The 17,816-nt window shown below is 40.0% G+C and overlaps 1 protein-coding gene across 3 annotated transcripts in view; it reads right to left on the bottom strand.

The window, feature by feature from the left end:
* Window positions 1-17,816, bottom strand: part of FHIT (fragile histidine triad diadenosine triphosphatase) — a 533,324-nt gene that overhangs the window by 385,404 nt on the left and 130,104 nt on the right. For 2 of the 3 annotated variants that reach the window (XM_050312890.1, XM_050312891.1), the window contains exon 3: window positions 9,809-9,930. In XM_050312890.1, the coding sequence (XP_050168847.1) occupies window positions 9,809-9,908 (100 nt within the window). In that variant the 5' untranslated portion in view covers window positions 9,909-9,930. Of the gene's footprint in view, window positions 1-9,808; window positions 9,931-17,359; window positions 17,377-17,816 lie in introns of those variants that run through there. The other variant, XM_050312893.1, reaches the window with a different exon arrangement.

The raw sequence follows: 17,816 nt of genomic DNA, 5'->3' as shown, positions 1-17,816 counted from the left end.
ACTTTACAACAAAGCCTCCATTGTCTGCTATGTTCGTATCTAACTTTACACAAGACAACTTACTAAAACATAATTTACCCAATTACCTGCTCAGAGAAGGTGCCTGACCCTCAACTGAAGCTCTGCAAAGCAATTATGGGGCCATTTGGAATCACTTCACTTGATAATCTCACTTGCCACTTCAAACCCAGAGAGAAAAGCACCTCCTGCAGAAAGCAGGGAGCACAGCAAGGGGGGAGATACTGCAGATGCTCCCCCCTCCTGAGCAGACAGTGGGGGAAAGAACAGCACTGGGCATGAGTTACCTGTGCAGTGGGGCAGAGAGAAGGAAAAGGGGGAGAGAAGGGCTTTGTCCTACCTAAAACCAACAGATGGCAGAAAAGGTGAAGCCCAACGAAGTTGAGGTCTTGTATCTCATAACTCAAGCTACTTTATTCAGGTATCCAGAAGACCAGTGCTCCTTCAGGGTTAAGCAATTGTACTCAAGATACTCCTTTCTTACTGAACTTGAATCTGAAGAAATCTGTACTGGTGTCTGGACTCTGCTCAGACCTCTGCGTGAGCTCTCACTGAGGGAATACAGGAAATTGGATTTACTTGCAGAGGCCTGACACCTAACCAGGCAGTCTGAAGAGATCAGGCTATGGCATTATACACCACCCTCTGTGCCCTGGAGAAGGTCCTGGGATGCCACATCACAGTGAACTCTTCTTTCCCTCCCCTATTTTTATTTTTCATGTGCATGACATGCCCTTTATTTCCTTCTTCACTGCAGAAGGCTGTGCTGGTTTGGGCTGGGGAATTGTTGATCACAGTCAGCAGTAGGAGGTAGTTTGGGATTCACGCTTGAAACAATGTTGATAACTCAGGGATGTGTTCATTACTCTTTGCTTGCTCCTTACCCATCTTGTAGGCATGGCACAAAGGGTTGGGAGGGGACACAAAATGACCCAAGGGACATCCCTGACCATATGGCGGCACATTTAGCACACAGAGCTGGGGGAAGAACAACAGAGGGGTTGGGGCATTCAGAGTGATAGTGTTTGCCTTCCCAAGTCACTGCTACACGATGGAGCCCGGCTGTCCTGGCTCAACACCTGCCTGCCCACGGGAGTGGCTTTTGCTTTACCTATCAAACTGTCTTTGTATCAACCCACAAGTTTCCTTACTTCTGTCCTTCCAATTCTCTCTCTCATCCCACTGGTGGGGGAGTGAGCAGGTGGCTGTGTGGTGATTGGTTGCTGACCAGGGTTAAACCACGATAGAGGTCCTTTAAACACAAGGAGTACAAGATGGTTACTTGTGAAATGATGAAATATATTCATTAGATTATAATTATGGCACACCAGGGAATATTAATCTATGTTTCAATAGAAAAATACTATACTATATATTAGTATACATATACACTATATATTAGGCTCTCCACAGCAAAGAGAAGAAATAACAGATTTACACTGTATGACTAGATCTCCTCTTATGAGTTGCAACAGGAAATTCATGTTAGATGCCTCTCAAAAATATGTACTTGAAGAAAACACATAGTTGTATTGCACTGAATAGCACAAAATATTCCAATATGTTGGAAACAATAAGCAATAAATGAAATTTCCAATTGACTTTCCAGCAAATCTATTTTCATTACAAATGGAGATTTTGCATGTATTGCATTACTTATGGTAATTGTGCAACATCTATTATGAATATCCATGTATTCCAATCATCTCTTTTAATTATATTCTGCTGTAAGAGCAAGTCATGCAATACCTTGCCCAGATTTGGTTAACTGTGTGTGTGCTGCATATCACATTCTAATGGCTGTATTGAGGAGAAAAGGTGCACAAAGTGTAACAGGAATGACTTGTAACTGCCATCTCCTTCATTAGCCAGAAACTACTTAAAAAAAGTAGAAAAAGCTGAATTTAAATCTAGTTACGTACTGAGGAAAAAGATTTCTTTGTACTCTTTTCTTTTTTTAAAGTTCATGGTAATTGGTACCTGAATGCAAAGCACGTGGTCTTCTGCCACGGGTGCAGTTACTTTAATTTTCCATAGTGTCAAAAGTGCAACAGCAGCAAACACCTCCTTAGCATTTGTTATCTATCATCCATTTATTTGTTTGGGTTTTACTGATGTGAATAAAGGATAAAATTACAGGTTTGTTCAATAACCACACCAATTACAAATTTGCTCTCTACTAGACTAGAAAATAACCGCTGGACTAAAAGGATTCATTATTTATAGAATCATAGAACTGTTTAGGTTGGAAAAGACCTCTAAGATCAGCAAGTCCAACCATGAACCCAGCACTGCCAAGCCCACCACTAAACCATGTCCCCAAGGGCCACATCTCCATGTCATTAAATCCCTCCAGGGATGGTGACTGCACCACTGCCCTGGGCAGCTGTGCCAGTGCTTGCCCACCCTTGGGATGAAGGAGTTCTTCCAAATGTGCAATTTAACACACCCAGCCACCCAGCACAACTTCAGGTTGTTTCCTCTTGTCCTCTTGCTTGTTCCTCAGGAGTAACACACCGACTCCCACCTGGCTACAGCTCCTTTCATCTAGAGAACTGTAAGATGAAGAGGACTTCACAGGTTTTTAAACAAGAGTGCCAATTATTGTGTTAAACCTCAAAGGAGGTTTGGAGGTTTTACCTTTTCTAACCCCTGTCTCAGTTTCTCTGATGCTTTTCATACAAAAGTTTGCTATCTCTTAATTTTACATCCTTCTACATCGCTTTACTCCTCTGGCTTTTAAACTTGACTTTTTCCAGCTCCTTGGAATGAGGTTTTTCTCACCAAACACTTGGGCAGGTTTCTTGCTATGCTACAGTAAATTCTTTTTACCAGGTATCTCTGTCACCCCAATGACAGGAACTTCAAAGTAAATTAAGTCAGTTACCATAAAACTACAGTTGGAAGTCAATGTGAAAATGCTCACATGCTTTACAAATCAATAATGAGGGTAAACATGACAAAATGGGAATTCTTCTGCATGTCCCTGGATGTCACAAGGACAAGCAGTTCCACTTTTAGAAGGCACACATTAGTAACACGCCTTCAGACCTGTGCAGTGAGTGCCCCTGGAACACACAGAGCAGTAATTCACACAGTTCATGCAGAATGTGGTTTAAGCCACTTAAAAGATCCAGTCAATGATGATGACGAAAGGTGAATAAAAGGGATTAGACAAAAATGGAACTGAAATTTTTTCTGCTGAATTTTGGTACGTGTTAGCAACGTAGTCAAGAAATTTAATTGCACAGATCCAACCCATTACGACACACAGCTTACAAGGCCACGTTTCAGGTTTCTCATTCAGGTTGGAAGGTTGGTTCAGCACATGACTAATAAAAGACTGCTCATCCCCCCATGACATTTGGTAAGATGCACCAGGCTCCAGCCTGGGATCTACTGCCTCTCCCAGATGTGGCCTCAAGACAGCTTTTCTAATACCTCTTCCAATACAGTTTGTGCTATCAACTGAGAAATTCTTACCACTAATGTGCTGAATACATGTAAATGAGTAATTTAATTGGTAACTTACTCCATTTGCAAATCAGCAAGAAATATTCCTGATTTCATTACTTGCATTTTTTTCCTATTTACAATATTGGCCCCAAGCATTTATAAAGGGACTTTCATCAATACCAGTATATTAATGCAACTATAACAATGCAAGAAGAATGGCACATCCTTATGGTGAAGCACATCCTCCTTCAACAGTGAGCACCTTTCAAGCAAGACAAGATTTGAAGGGAGAGAAAGCATTTTTATCAGCCCAAATGAGACTGTTGAAATCCATGCCCACAAATAAGTCAGACAGACAAGCTTTTGTGCACAGAGCCCTGAGTCTGTTATCTTCACAGGCAGCATTTCTTAATGCGAGTCAAACACCAGCCCTTTGTTTGTGGACTGCAAACAAAACAACTCCAGCCCTGAGATAATGAACTGGCCTCTCAACCAGCAGGAAGTTCAAGCGGTTTGCACACACAGAGCAGTCGTTCTTTGGGCTGTTCCAGGAGAACCTTTTTCCACAAGGCAGCTTGAGAACATAGCAAAGCTGATTTACAGGCCTGCTGCTGCCAAGGGTGCAGCCCCAGCCCTCACCCTCTGCCCAGCACAGCTTAACTCAGAGAAAAATGATTATGCATAGGAACTGGGTTTGTTACTCTCATTTGTGCAAGTACACATTATAAGGCATTAGTAAGTCCCAGGACTGCTCATATAAGAAGGAGTCACGGAACAGCTTTATTTGGGATTTGAGTTAAAAAACTTGGGAATTTTCACTGATGTTCAACAGCTTCAGTCTGGTATCTCAAAAGAACTTATCAAATACTGACAATGCATAAAGGAAGTCTGAATCTCCTCTGCATTCCTGATGGAGAGATATATTCTATACTTTCCTCAATTTTCAAATAAGATCTATCATTTATATCTGCTCTTCCCATTTTTTTCTGCACCAGCAAAGCTCCTGCATCCTCTTCCTAGTACTTTCTTCTTCTAAAGTTACAAGGCATTTCGAGGAATTCATGTGAGTAGTGCAGTCCTTATTGTACCAAACAACATTTTCTGTCTCCATGTGATTCCCTTGCCATCTCCAGCATCATACTTAAGTTACAAAGTCTTTACCAAACACTCCTATTTTTAGCTCTCCACTAAAAGAGCTAAAAGGAGCATGACTGCTTCTTAACATTGTGCTAAACAAAGTAATAGTAATACACAGGAAACTTCCATAATGAGCACTAAAGAATACTTTCCCACAGGGTTAGATATGTCTAACAGGTAGTTGCAACTGTGCAGCATAAATTATTGCAATATGGAGATACAAATTTACATACTCTGCAATATAACTAAATTTTATTTTCTAAATTTAAGTTTTATGGCAAATATTAACACTTGTTTGGGCTAAAACCGATAAAATTCATAATTAGGCAGCATAAATATAGATGTGATAAACATGCAGTGTACAAAGTAACTAAATTATGGCAAACAGCAGCTCTTTATGAAGAATTAAAATTTCATATACATGATAAATCCCATGGTTTCCAACTAAATTTGGTGAGTGAACACTACTTCTCTTTCCAGAGCCAATGCACTATCTTCAACAGAAATTCTGTCAGGACCAGAGCTAAATTAAAAGCTACTTTTAAAATATATTAAGAAACAAGATCAACCAAAAGGATCACTTCTTTTTAGGCGCCAAACTTGCAAGGAGAGCATCCTGGCACTATCTGGGGCAGTGTCAGGCAGTGCAGCCATTCTGGCAGCAGGGCACAGGGGAGCTCCCGGCCACACAAACCCGCAGCAGAGCAGATGCTGCTCTCACATCACCTGACCCTGCATCCCACCCCACCCGGGCTGCACACCCAGGGCAGTCCCACTGCAGCTCGGGCTGGCAGCAAGTCTTTGAAGGAGCATCTGGTTCAACTAATGTTTTCTCTGCTCATTAATAAAAGGAACAAGCTGCAATAACTCACAGAACACCCAAACTGTCTCAGTAACAAATAATGACCATTAACTCCATACAGTGATGGAGTTGTCAGAAAACATCACATGCTTTGGGTTTTTATGTGTGGTCCATTCCCCACAGTCTGAATACTTTGTGGGGGGAGAAACTGGATTTCTATGAAAATAGCAATACTAAATAGTCCAGTAAAATTCAGCATGGAACAGTTAAACTGCCTTTTTTTGCTTCCTTTTTTCTTTTCTTTTTTTAAAAAGAAAAACCTTTTCATAATCTATCCCATATGAAAAGTTGCGATAAAGTATTTATTCTAATTTATTATAAACACATACATGAGCCCTTAGTAAGGGAGCCAAACTGTCCACCACAAATTTCTCTAAAATTACTTGGTCCCAATAACCCTCAGCTTGTTGTTCCCAGCTGGGAAGCCTGTTCCTTTTAATAACCAATTCAATAAACTGCTGAAAAATGCTTTGTATAATATAGTATTGCCATAGATCTGATGTTTGTCTCTGTCATTACACATTGCATTCAATCAATTTACAAATGTTGCTGTGTTCCTTTTATGTTAGTTCTTCTTACGGCATCCTGAACACAAATCCAAAGATCAATACCTTGTCTACTGAAAAAAAAAAAATTGAATAATTTTATTTATAATAAAAAGTCCTGGTCCCCAAACGGATTCTGCTAATGTTTAAATTCATTTTTCACGTTTAACACAAGATGAAAGTAAGTGCCCTGCACAATGCCATGAGAGAGGCACTGATAAAAACCAGTTCATATTTATTGAAGATGTGAGCAAAACCTTGTAAAGCTCTGGTGCAGGGCTAGGAAAACATCAATAAAATGGTAGGTCATTCACAAAGTATTTGTTACCATGTTAAAGCACAAAAAGTCCACATCAAAATGGAGATGGAATTTGCTTAAAACAGCCACAGTTCTGTTCTGTGGAATTATGGAAGCTCTGACTGAAATCATTCAAGAAGCCAAGTAAAAGCTCAGCTCGTGCTGGTTCCAGGAGCTGATTCTGTTTGTCTTGGGCCTTCTGTGTGACAGAAACAATGCATCTGCTGACTGTGCACACCCCTCCACTGCTCCAGCCTTCTCCAAAACAACCCCATTGTTGTTCAACGGAGCTACAAATGACTTTTTTCCCCCAATCACTCTCTGCAGAGCAGCAAGTTACAGAACTGAGAGGAAACAAGGACTCTGCCTTTCATAAAGAAAGGTCCTGGTACCTGTATATGGGAACACATGCCAGCATGCTCACAGAATAACCAGCTCACCTCCCACCACTCCCACGCTTGCTGCCAGGATGAGCACTGCACACAGCACTCGTGTTCCCACCCAGACTCTTGGCTCCTGGAAGATGCACAGGCATTAACAAACAAAAACCATACCATTTCTGTACAAAACAGAAAAGCCTCACAAAAGTACAGCCCCAAAAAAAAAAATCTCATTGATCGAAACTGTCCCAGTACCATGTGCCTCCCTGCTCTGAAATCAGACTGTAGAAGGGGCAGGGATTGAACTCCAGGGAAGAGCAGAGCAGTCACAGACCCCTCATTTTGTCATGGGGGTTGAGTGATATGTCCTTCAGTCAGACTGTGGTCAGACACCTCTGAGTCTCAATCTGTTAGGTTGCCCTATTAGGGGACAGCAAAGGGACCGGATGTCCTGAGGGGAACACACACTAATCCTGCACACTCAGCACATTTAGCTCTTCTCCACTTGGTTGAGACAAAAAGAGGTGAATAAGTGTCCTCCTGTCAAACCCATGCCCATATTGTAGCCTGCACACTAAAGACTCCAGTGTAATGTGATATCCCTTTACTACAGTAAGATCCCAGTTCCTTTCTATTCAAGAATCTGCAATAATCACTGAAAGGGATCCAAATACAAACAGGTTCCTGAGTCCATGAACTCGTGTGCACCCATCAGGCAGAAGTCTCATGCTGGAGCAAATAGGGTAGCTCTGTCCAGCAACAGGAGAACTCTTTCCTTACCATAAACACTGTGCTCTTACTCTACCTACTCTTGGTTTCTATTAGCACAGTTTGCCTCCGAAGTGTCAATTTAAATTCACGGGATTGGCAGCTGGAAATAACACCAAACTTTGCAACGTGTTCACTGAACCAGCCTGCTCGAATCACAAACACTGAACTCCACAAGACCATTCTGACTGAATTTTTATTTTAAAACTATTACAGCCAATTCACAGCTCCAATCCTATGTTCTGTTTCAAGATGGAATTTCAACCTTACTAGTTAATTAAAGCAACCACCTGGAGCGAACTGGCTTTCAAACTGATTTCCTTTGTCTCTCTAATTCACATACATTAATATTTTATTTTCTACTGGAAAAAAAAAAAAAAAAAAGGAAAGAAAAAGAATGTCATATGTGTGCCAAAGACACGGCAGATAAAATTATTGCAATAAAACAAAGAAAATACACTTGTTACTGCCAGGTCTCAAGATGAATGCTGCATTATACAGACATTTTAAAGGCTCACAACTGCAAATTGCTCTCTTTTACATACTGTATTCCAGTCTTTGTATCAAGATCTCTTCTAATTTTTTCTTATTGTAATGAGAAAGGAAAAGGGTTGGGTTTTTATTACCTGAACATTTATTCAATGGAGAAACAAAGACTACATTATATATTACAACACATAAGCTATTAAAACAATGTGACACTATAAAATACGCTGCAATACTCATTATGGGATAACAAAGCTAAACCCTGAGCAAATAAATGTATCTGCCAAAAGTCAGCAATAACTATACAACTAGAGTTTATAATCTTTAATTATTTAAGAAGCAGAGAAGCTTATAATAATTAAGTTTTATAGGCTCCTTAAATTGTCATTACTAGGTGCTCACAAAACTTTAAAACAAGTATCCTTCATCTGAAATACTCTTCTTTATTTTAACAATAGATGCAATTGCTCACTTAACTGATTAATTCAACAACAAGGGTTCATATTATTTTTAAAACCTCCACACGAAGAAAAGGAAACGTTCTATTTACTCTCTGATCCAGACAATGCACTTACCAACAGACTGCCCAGGCATTTCCAGGCTCTGAATCACACAGTGACTGATGTGATATTGTCTCTATAGAGCTTTGGAAATGGTTTTTGGTATGACAAATCTGTAAATCACACTGATTTACTCCAGGTATTTTAGAAACTTGAAGTTCAGAAATCCTGTTAAATTAATTCATTAAAATATACCAGTAAGACAGTAACACCTTTAACATTTCTATGAAGTCTGTGCATCTTTGCCATGCATTTATAACCAAATAATCTGACTTCTGGAACACACAAACACCATTTAGATGCAGGTGAAGAGAGAGTTCAATATTGAACAACCACAATCTACAGAAGTGACGGGAGAGAGGAAGGTTCCATTTCAGAAGAAATACATTTGTGAGTTTAAAAAATATATTAAAGTGGACTAAATTCTAAATTATACATTAAATTATGAGAGAAACAACATAATACTACAGAAGAAAAAGAGAACTCTCAATAAACTCCAGACAACTTTCTTCTTTTCCCAAAACACACTCAGTCATTGCCTGAGTTCCTACTCAAGTTTTACCATGAACCTCTATGGGAAAAGTGATCAGACTTGATCGTTTCTGAAAAATTGCACCTCCAGCCACTGAAAGCTGCACAAATTTTGGAGCAGCAGGGTTTTGACTGGAAATTAACACACCACACTACAAAATACCCTAAATAGGCTCATTTAGCATCTCGGATAATCAAGTTCCTATAAAGCTTCTAACTTGAGAATTTTACTTACAACATGGGGCTTCACTTTTTCATCACAAAATGTGTGCACTATACAGATGGTTTATTTAATTCATTCCTACCTAAATTAATCAAAGCAATCTGTCCCCCCCAAAAAAAGAGAAAAAATAGTGTTCATAAAGGATTCTACTGCCACTTGACAAATGGTGTGCATTTAGCCAGGAGAAGTTGAAAATTCTCCATAAAGAAGTTACCACATCTTAAAAAAAGTGACATTATTAAAAGGGAAGCGGGATGTGTTGTTTAGCATAATACGAAATTTAAACAGCACCACCTCAGATACACTTTAAAATGCTTTTCAGTAGCACCTGGTTGTTTATACATCTACTGTGGCGAAAAGGTCAATAGAAATTCACCTCTAAGGTCACAGTTGCTAAGCAACTGTTTTCGGCAGTTCTGCAACACTGATCAAGTACCTCACGTTCCACCGCCTGGTTTCAGAATCAACCCGTGTCGCACATCCTACCTGGCCTTCCAGGCACTCTGCATCGCTCCTGCTTCCCTCCAGAGCACCCAAAGGATACGGCCCGGGACCACCGGCCTGCGGTTGACGAGGGCAAAGGAGAGCTCGGTCTGCAGGAACACCACGGAGGGCTTGATGAGGTGCTGCCCAAATCTCAGCATGGTGGGTGGCAACCTTCGGGGTCTGGAAGAGCCAACAGTTGAGATGATTAAGGGACTGACTCTGCCTTTCCAAGCAGCAGCAACAAGACAAACAAATTGTTCAGGCAGCTTTAACAGAAAGTGCCTCCTGGGCTCATCAAGGAATGGTTGTTCGGGTTTTCCTAAAAGTATCACTTCTCTGAAGGGGTTTTGGAAAAGGTTTCCTTCCAAAGCAAAAACTGTACATGTCATCTCTTAAACCCTTTTCTCACCCTCTTGGTAGGACTACAAAATTCTAGACAGAGAAGGTAATCACTCCCTCCCGTTTCCATTTGTCCTGCGTCGTGTACATCTGGATCACATGTTCTTGAAAAAGCACAAAGAGGATTTCCTGTGCCTTTTGCCACAATGCAAATCCATGCACACAGGATTTACCAAATAGACCACATTTTCTAAATCAATCTCTCCACTCTCTCCACTAAATACCTCAAAAGAAGAAACACCAGCAAACTAAGGAAAGTGTATTTATTCATTTTCCATCCACACATTCCAGCTTGAGCAACTAGAATGTGAAGATGATCACTTTTTTCTTTCAAAAGCTCAGAGAATTCCACTTTCATTCACTAAAATTTTTTCTCCTTCTGATGAGAATGAAAATCCCTCTTAAATAGCTAAGGCACAATCCTAACAGTGTCTATTTTAGGTCTTTAAGCCCTAGAGTATTTGAAGTATTTAATGCAGTCAGAAATATCTGAGGTACTGCAGGGTAAAATATGAAGCAATGATGAATTTCCTGTGACAATACTTCAGACACATCGGAAGCATTACACTAACATTGCCCTGCTTGAACCAAGTGACTAATCAGGAAATTCAGTTTTATTATTGCTCCAGATGGGGAAATCTTCTGGGAGAGTCACAGAGGGTCTTTTGTAGCAGCTCTTTTCTTGCAAAACCCAAACTTAGTTCTTAAGCTAAGAGATTTATTCTAATTTAACATCCCGCTCCTTTACCTGCTCCCACAAAAAAGTACACAGAACAACCCCTTCGAAGTGCACACACTTGGAAAGTGTCTTTGAGAAATACCTGCCCTTCAAAAGGAACTCCTGAATTTGTAGCTACCTGATTCCACAGAAGAACTTCACTAAATTAATTAAGGATAGCAGATGCATCTAGTCAGGCTTTACACCAGAAAAACATGTATAAATCTTAGCATATGATACAGTAACAAATCAGATGACCACAGCTCCAAGTAATAAGCATTCTCTAAGCAGGCACCAGGTCTTGGTTTATTTTTGAAAATCACAGATGAAAGGAAATGCTTGAGCAGATCATGGAAAAGCAGAGAATTTAACTATGACTGTTTCAAAGATCTGAAAAGGTTCTACAATTTTTTCCCCATAAAGCCAACAGAAGATTAAGTGTCTGAGATGTGTCCCTTAGCATATATTAAACCTGAAACTTGACAACATACAAAAATCAAGTCTCTTTAGCTACTAAAAGAATTGCTTAGCAGAGGAAACACCTGCTATCTTGTGCTGATGTTTGAGAAAAATAACTATTAGGAACTTCAATCAATCTTCCTCATTTCTCTTAAGCAGCCCATCAGCAACCCCCCACAGGGGATTTTCATTCCAATTAAAACATGCAAGAATGTTTTTACCTGATACCAAAAAAAAAAAAAAAAAAAAAAAAAGGTTCTTTTTGTAATGAAGGCAATGTTCCTGATAAAGGAGCAAAACACATTCCATAGTCTGGACTACCATCCAGTGATGAAACTAAGCTGGTGTCTCCAGTAGTTGGAAAATCAACTATACCACCACACTTGCCCTTGTATCTCGCAACGCTGGGACAGAAATAAGAGTATTACAAATCATTTCTTATTCTGTCTTCCAAAATACTGATAAATAAAAACACTGTCAAGAGGCATGGGACAGACAAACACAGAACCAAGACTTTAAACGAGGCTGAATTTAAAATCTGATGCTTTGAAATTTGACTTAAGCAGGGAGAGAACTTGAGATTTTGGTAATCATCACAAGTCCTCTGCCTCTCTGCTGCCACAGGCAAAAAACAACAAACAGTAGCAAAATAAGGTTGGTGACATTAGGTTGCCTGAACCATGTATTCATCATACACCTACCACATGCATCTTTACTTATTTCACAGCCAATCTTGTTTAAAACACTTCAGAAAAAGCACTAAAGTAAAAGCACTAATCTCATACCTCTCTAAGCAACAGCTGGAAGAATCACGTTACAGCCCAACTGGGTTGATGCAGAATTAACAGAACATTTTAAAATCTCATACATAGAATCAATGCACTTATTAAAACCATTTCTCTTTGCTTACCACACAATAATGTATCTGAATAATATATTTCTATCTCTTAATTCAGACTGAAGAAACAGAGCACGTGCTTCAAACAAATGTGTCACTTGTACTGGCTGTGCTCTGTAACTCTGCAGACTTCCCAGTGTTACTCTGCAATTCTGAGAAGGGACTGTGGGAATTTTTGTTCTTAAACAATTATTTATGATCTCTTATATATGTTACTTAAGCTGATTTCTGCCCTAGTGATGCTCTGTGTTTCTCTGGACAGAGTGACCGTCCCAAACGCTGACAAACACCTTAGGAAAATAAGGAATGGGCACAACAATCCACAACACTGCAGTAAGGCTGGAATGTTCCAGAGTGCAGCCAGGCAGGGAAGTTCTCAGTCCTCTGAATTCCACCTGCTTAGTGCTTGGACAGCCTGTAAACAAGTAGGAATCCACTCAGCAGGGGTGCACACAGGTCAGGAGGTGCAAACAGGGTGTGCCCGAGGTTTCCCAGAGGATTGGAATCACTGCACCCTCTCTGTTCCTCCAGGGACTTCCACTTCTTGCATAAAGAGGAGGTCAGTGCCAGATAAACCAGAAACGAAATACAATCAGTGAAAGATGTTTCTTCTCTAATGATGGTAGCCTTTCTAATCCCCAGTAATAAGGAGGACAATTACACAGTAATGATAGAAAAGAAAAGAAATCCATTTCTGAGTGAATTTCAGCCCAGTTTAACACAGTTCCTATCCTGACTTTTCAGATGAAAAGTGTATTTACTCTTCTTCATATTGCAGATATACATTACATTGCCTATTTCATCTGCCTCATTTTCCTAATTAAATTCCCTTCAAGCTGTGTTACTGCAGTTGTAGGTGGGAATACAGTATTAAAGGCTACCATAACAAGTAGACTAATTTTACAACTACAACAGACCTCAAATCTGTATAACTCACGCTAGGAAAAAAAAAAAAGACACTGGAATTCTACATTACAAAATAAGAATGCTAAAATGAAGAAAAATCTCGAGATACACTGAAATATTTTCGATTCTTATTACAGTTTTGCTAAGATTTCAAAAGACACATTGCATATGCCCAGTCTATAAAAATACTGCTCATATATTAAATACATTTTTGGGAGGAAATCTAAACACATCTCAGTTCCCCAAGTTTATTTAATTTTGGAGGTCAGGGGCTCTGGTTTGTGCTTCAGCTCTTAAATAGCATAAGCTGGAGAATCACTGGTGTCAAACACACAGGGAGAACTCTGAATAGAAGTTCACCTAAATCCAGGTCCTTAGGACATCGAGATCAGTGTCTGCTTGTTCCATGTCATCTCTAGAATCAGAGATAGGGAAAACTGTTGGAAGTTACTTTCTCTGTGCTGATTAGAAGGAGTGATGGCACTAATTCTTTCAGGTTCTCTTCCTGTTGCCTCCCCACTGGATGCTTGACTGAGATGGTGCTGCTACTCCAAAATGCCTCTTTATTTTACCACACATTCACTTGTCCTGAACAACAAGGTGTTGAGCTCAGCACCTGCTGGGAACCAAGCTCCAGGCTTCTGCTGAGCCATCCCACGAGCACAGTTCTGGGAAAGCCACAGGCCTGGTTGGAATAGGAGGGGAGAAGATAATGCAAAATGGGCTGCTGACTTAACATGTGTGTGTGTTAAAGGAAACCAATTACAATCCCATTATCTCTCTGTGCTAATAGAAAGGACTATTTTAGAACAACCCCAGGAGCATCCTTAAATTTTAAAGTTTGTTATTTTACCACATCAGTGTCATCTGCTCATTAATTTTGACATTCCTAGTTCTGCTACTCAAGTTCAATGTAAAAACACCGCAAATTTCTGTGGCAAAATGAAAACAACTTACTAATTTTTTTAGAAAGGTCTTAAAAATGTGTGTGTTTCTCTTAAATTCAACAAAATAAGACAACTTATGTCACACATTGTAGCTAAGAGAATAAAGTACCTCTACAGTAAAGGATGTTTATGGTTGACTTGAGATTTTTCAATCCCATTTTCTAAGCTGCCCTTTATCCTACAAAACTATATCCTTACGTGAATATTTGGCATTGCTTCCTCTCAAAGATTTGATTATGGGAAAGTTCTATTCCTACTTAGACATCTGAATCTTGCACCATGTTCCAGAAGTAATGTACAATGAAGACCTGCCCTGCATGCTACCTCCCCTCTAGTCATGAGTTATAATTTATAAATTATTCCCTCCCATCATTTCCCCTTTGTGAGGACGAAATCCACACAAGTCAGAATATTACTCATTTGACTCAACACACGAATGTCCTTGTTGCTGGCAGCCATGAATTGACATTTTGATCAAAGAATTCCTAAGGACACTAAGAAAAGGAAATTATTTTATTCTAAAATCACCTAGTTTTTCTAATAGCCCTTTGTCCCTAGAGCAGCTTTATCTCTCAGCATCCTTCAACCCCACCCCCTTGCACACAATTCAGTTATTTTGTGTTCTTCCAGTTCCAGAAACTGGCCTCTAATTAAAAAACCCTCTTCTTCTCAGTGAGCCAAAACATCACATGCTACTGCTATTTCTGTTCTGAAAAAGCCAAGAAGAATCACAGCCCTAGAAAAGGTGCTCAAGTCTCTCTGACAGCCATAGCCTAGATTCCCTGCATGGGGATGGTACTTAATGCTCTACACGAGGCTGAAGGGAAAAGCTTATGTGGATTATTTTCCGTTTTCACCACCCACAGAAGCTGCTGAACAGAAAGCCCATTAAATATGATGCATGCAACCAATCCTGTGGTGTTGACAAGGACCAATTTCTCCCATCACAGGCAGATTATGATGGACTCGAATCCACTACACGTGGCTTCCCCTGCTTAATCTAGCAGGGAAGAAAACATCAAAATTATTACTGTTTAAATATATGGCCATTTTCTTAGCATGGTCAATCAAGCTAAATTATCTACACTTAAAAGGAAGATAGGCTGTGGTCTGTTGTATAGTACCCCAGCACCTGAGTGATGAAGCCAAGAGCCATCCATTTGCAATCCCACAACCTGCCTCTCCCTGCAGCTCTGCTCCCCCTCACCTGAGCTGCAGCTGCACTTCACAGCACCTCTCAGACAGGCTCTTCCATTCTGCTCTCCCACTTTTGCCTGGAAGCTTTGATGTTGCTGTTCCAGCATATTTTCCTAGGGCGTGGCTGTGACCACCACGAGAACTGTCCCTTCCTCTGCCAGTTTGTAGCTCTTGGGTTACCCCAGTGAACCCAAGAACGAGAATCCACCAAGCTCAGTGCCCAAACAGCCCCAGCCCCGAGCACAGCACCATTAACAGTGTCATTAGCAGTGACACCAAGAAGAGCAGGAACCTGAGGGAGGTCTGAGGAACAAGCAGATCCACATGAACACCAGACAGTTCCCATTGTACTGGGTCTGACTGCGATGGGTTCCCTTCACAGCAGCCAGAGTGCTGCTGAGGTTTGGGTTTGTGACTAAAACAGTGCTGACCACACACCAGTATTTTGGCTATTTCTGCCCACCACCAGTGAGCTGATGTTCATCTTCACCTCTGACTCCTGGCAGGAAAGCTGCATTGTCCTCAAACCTGTCACAACACCCTTTGTGCAATGGGTCCAGCCCTCGATGTATTTAAAGCAAGAAACGCACAAAATTCAACCAAAGAAGTCAGACTATTTCAAAGCTACAAGTCAAATAAAATACTAGCATGCTCTGGCTGCATTATCTATTTTCAAAGTAAACTTTTCACATCTTTTTTTTCAAAATTGCTTCTCCTTCTCAGGCTTTACACGGCTTGTGTACTGCACCTGCTCAGGTAATGCGTGGGTGCACACAGGCACATGTACATAAGTTTGTCCTCAGTTACCTATTTCCAAGTTGTCTGGTCCATCATTGTCATGACATCACAGTCTTCAAATAAACAAACAACCCCTCCCCTGACAAATAACCCAAAAATAAAACAAATCTAAAAAACCAAAACTGGCCTTTCCTCTGCTCCCAAAATACCCAAAAGCCCCTCAAAACCCATTCAGACTTCAGACTCTCAGATCTTTGTTGACCAAGAAGGATGCAGACACCTAAAAGCAAGTGAACCACTTTGTAGCAACACTGTAAAGCAATCACAACATTGACAAGTTAATCAACAAATGCAGAATCAAGCTAGACATCAAAAGCCATCTACCATCCATAATACATGGAGAGGGCATAAATATTTTTAAATGATGTAGAAGTACTTGTCAAATCCATTTCTGTAGCAAGCATTTTGGAATACAAATTAGGCCAACTTGTTTCTTTCTTATAATTCAGGTAAAGAGTGCAAAGTTATAAACAATAAATGAAAAGGTTTGTAGAGGCAAAAGAAATGTATAATACATTAAATTCAGAAGAAAAATGAGGGTTTAAAAGAGTCAGAAAAGTGCTAAACATGCTCTCCATTCTTCACGTGTCCATATGTACACTGTGTTCCTTAGAAGATGACTCAAATACCATTTAACCATGCTGCAAAAATAATTCTGGCAGTGGAAGCTCTTGTTTGCCTCTGTGCTCAGGTAGCAACTCAACTTCTCCACACATTTCAAAAATTTCCACATTTTTTTTTCTGTTTTGACACCCTTGCTAGACCTAAAACTTTGCTTTCTTAAAAAAACTCTTATGATGACCAACTCAAAATAAAATTGCTGTCTTGCATCATATTGCAGTTGGTTTATGTCCAGTTTCTGCCAGAATGCATGAACTCAACACACCACAATATTACAGAAGTTATGTCAGACAGAATCCCAGTCCCAAGGTTTGATCAAGAGCTTCTCCCATTTTTCTGCTAGACACCTGTGCCTGTTTTTCCTCATATTAGCAAAGATCATCTAAGGTTGTAATATCTCCTATTATCCAACAAAATGACAGGAATCCAAAGAAAAGTCTGGTAAGTAAGAACAACCCAAAATCCATGTCCTATCTCTGTTAGTTTAAGAAGGATGGTTTACAAAATGCAACACAATCAACAGGGTCACCTCCTCGACGGCTTCTACTGGAACAGCAAAATCTGCACAAGCACACCCAGGCAATAAAATAAAAAAGAAAACAAAACAGAGAAACACACGTTATATTTTAAATTTCTTTAATAACTTGCATGCACCACAGCTATTACCCTGATGCATGGAGAACTCAAGGGTTTGGATTTGCCTCTGCAAGTCACTCTGATGAACGAGACCTTTAGTGTTGTAATAACTGCTGTGAGTAATGGAACAACCAGTGGCTTTTATTAAAAAGGAACACTGAATAATGTATTACCAAAACTAAGATCAAGGGAAAATACATTTTTATTAAGGAAAAATATTAATATCCATCATGCCATTTTTTAAAGCAGAAAGGTAGAAGGCAGAAAAGGAAAAAAAAAAATTAAGAAAATGTTCCACAGTATGCAGTAAGTGGTAGAAATTATACTGTGAAAATCCTTTTTTTTTAGTGTGGCTACCTAGGGCTACATTACATGCTATAGGAGCAATAAAAAATTGTGACATCTCTTGAGATATATAAGTGTAAGGAAAACTCTACCCCAGCAAAGGAGAGAGGGGGAAGGAAGGTCGCTATAGAGACCAGCACAC

Source organism: Myiozetetes cayanensis, unplaced genomic scaffold, assembly GCF_022539395.1.
Source record: "Myiozetetes cayanensis isolate MyiCay16 unplaced genomic scaffold, myiCay2020 scf18, whole genome shotgun sequence".
Classification (NCBI taxonomy): Eukaryota; Metazoa; Chordata; class Aves; order Passeriformes; family Tyrannidae; genus Myiozetetes; species Myiozetetes cayanensis.
This window is presented reverse-complemented; position numbering and strand designations above follow the sequence as displayed.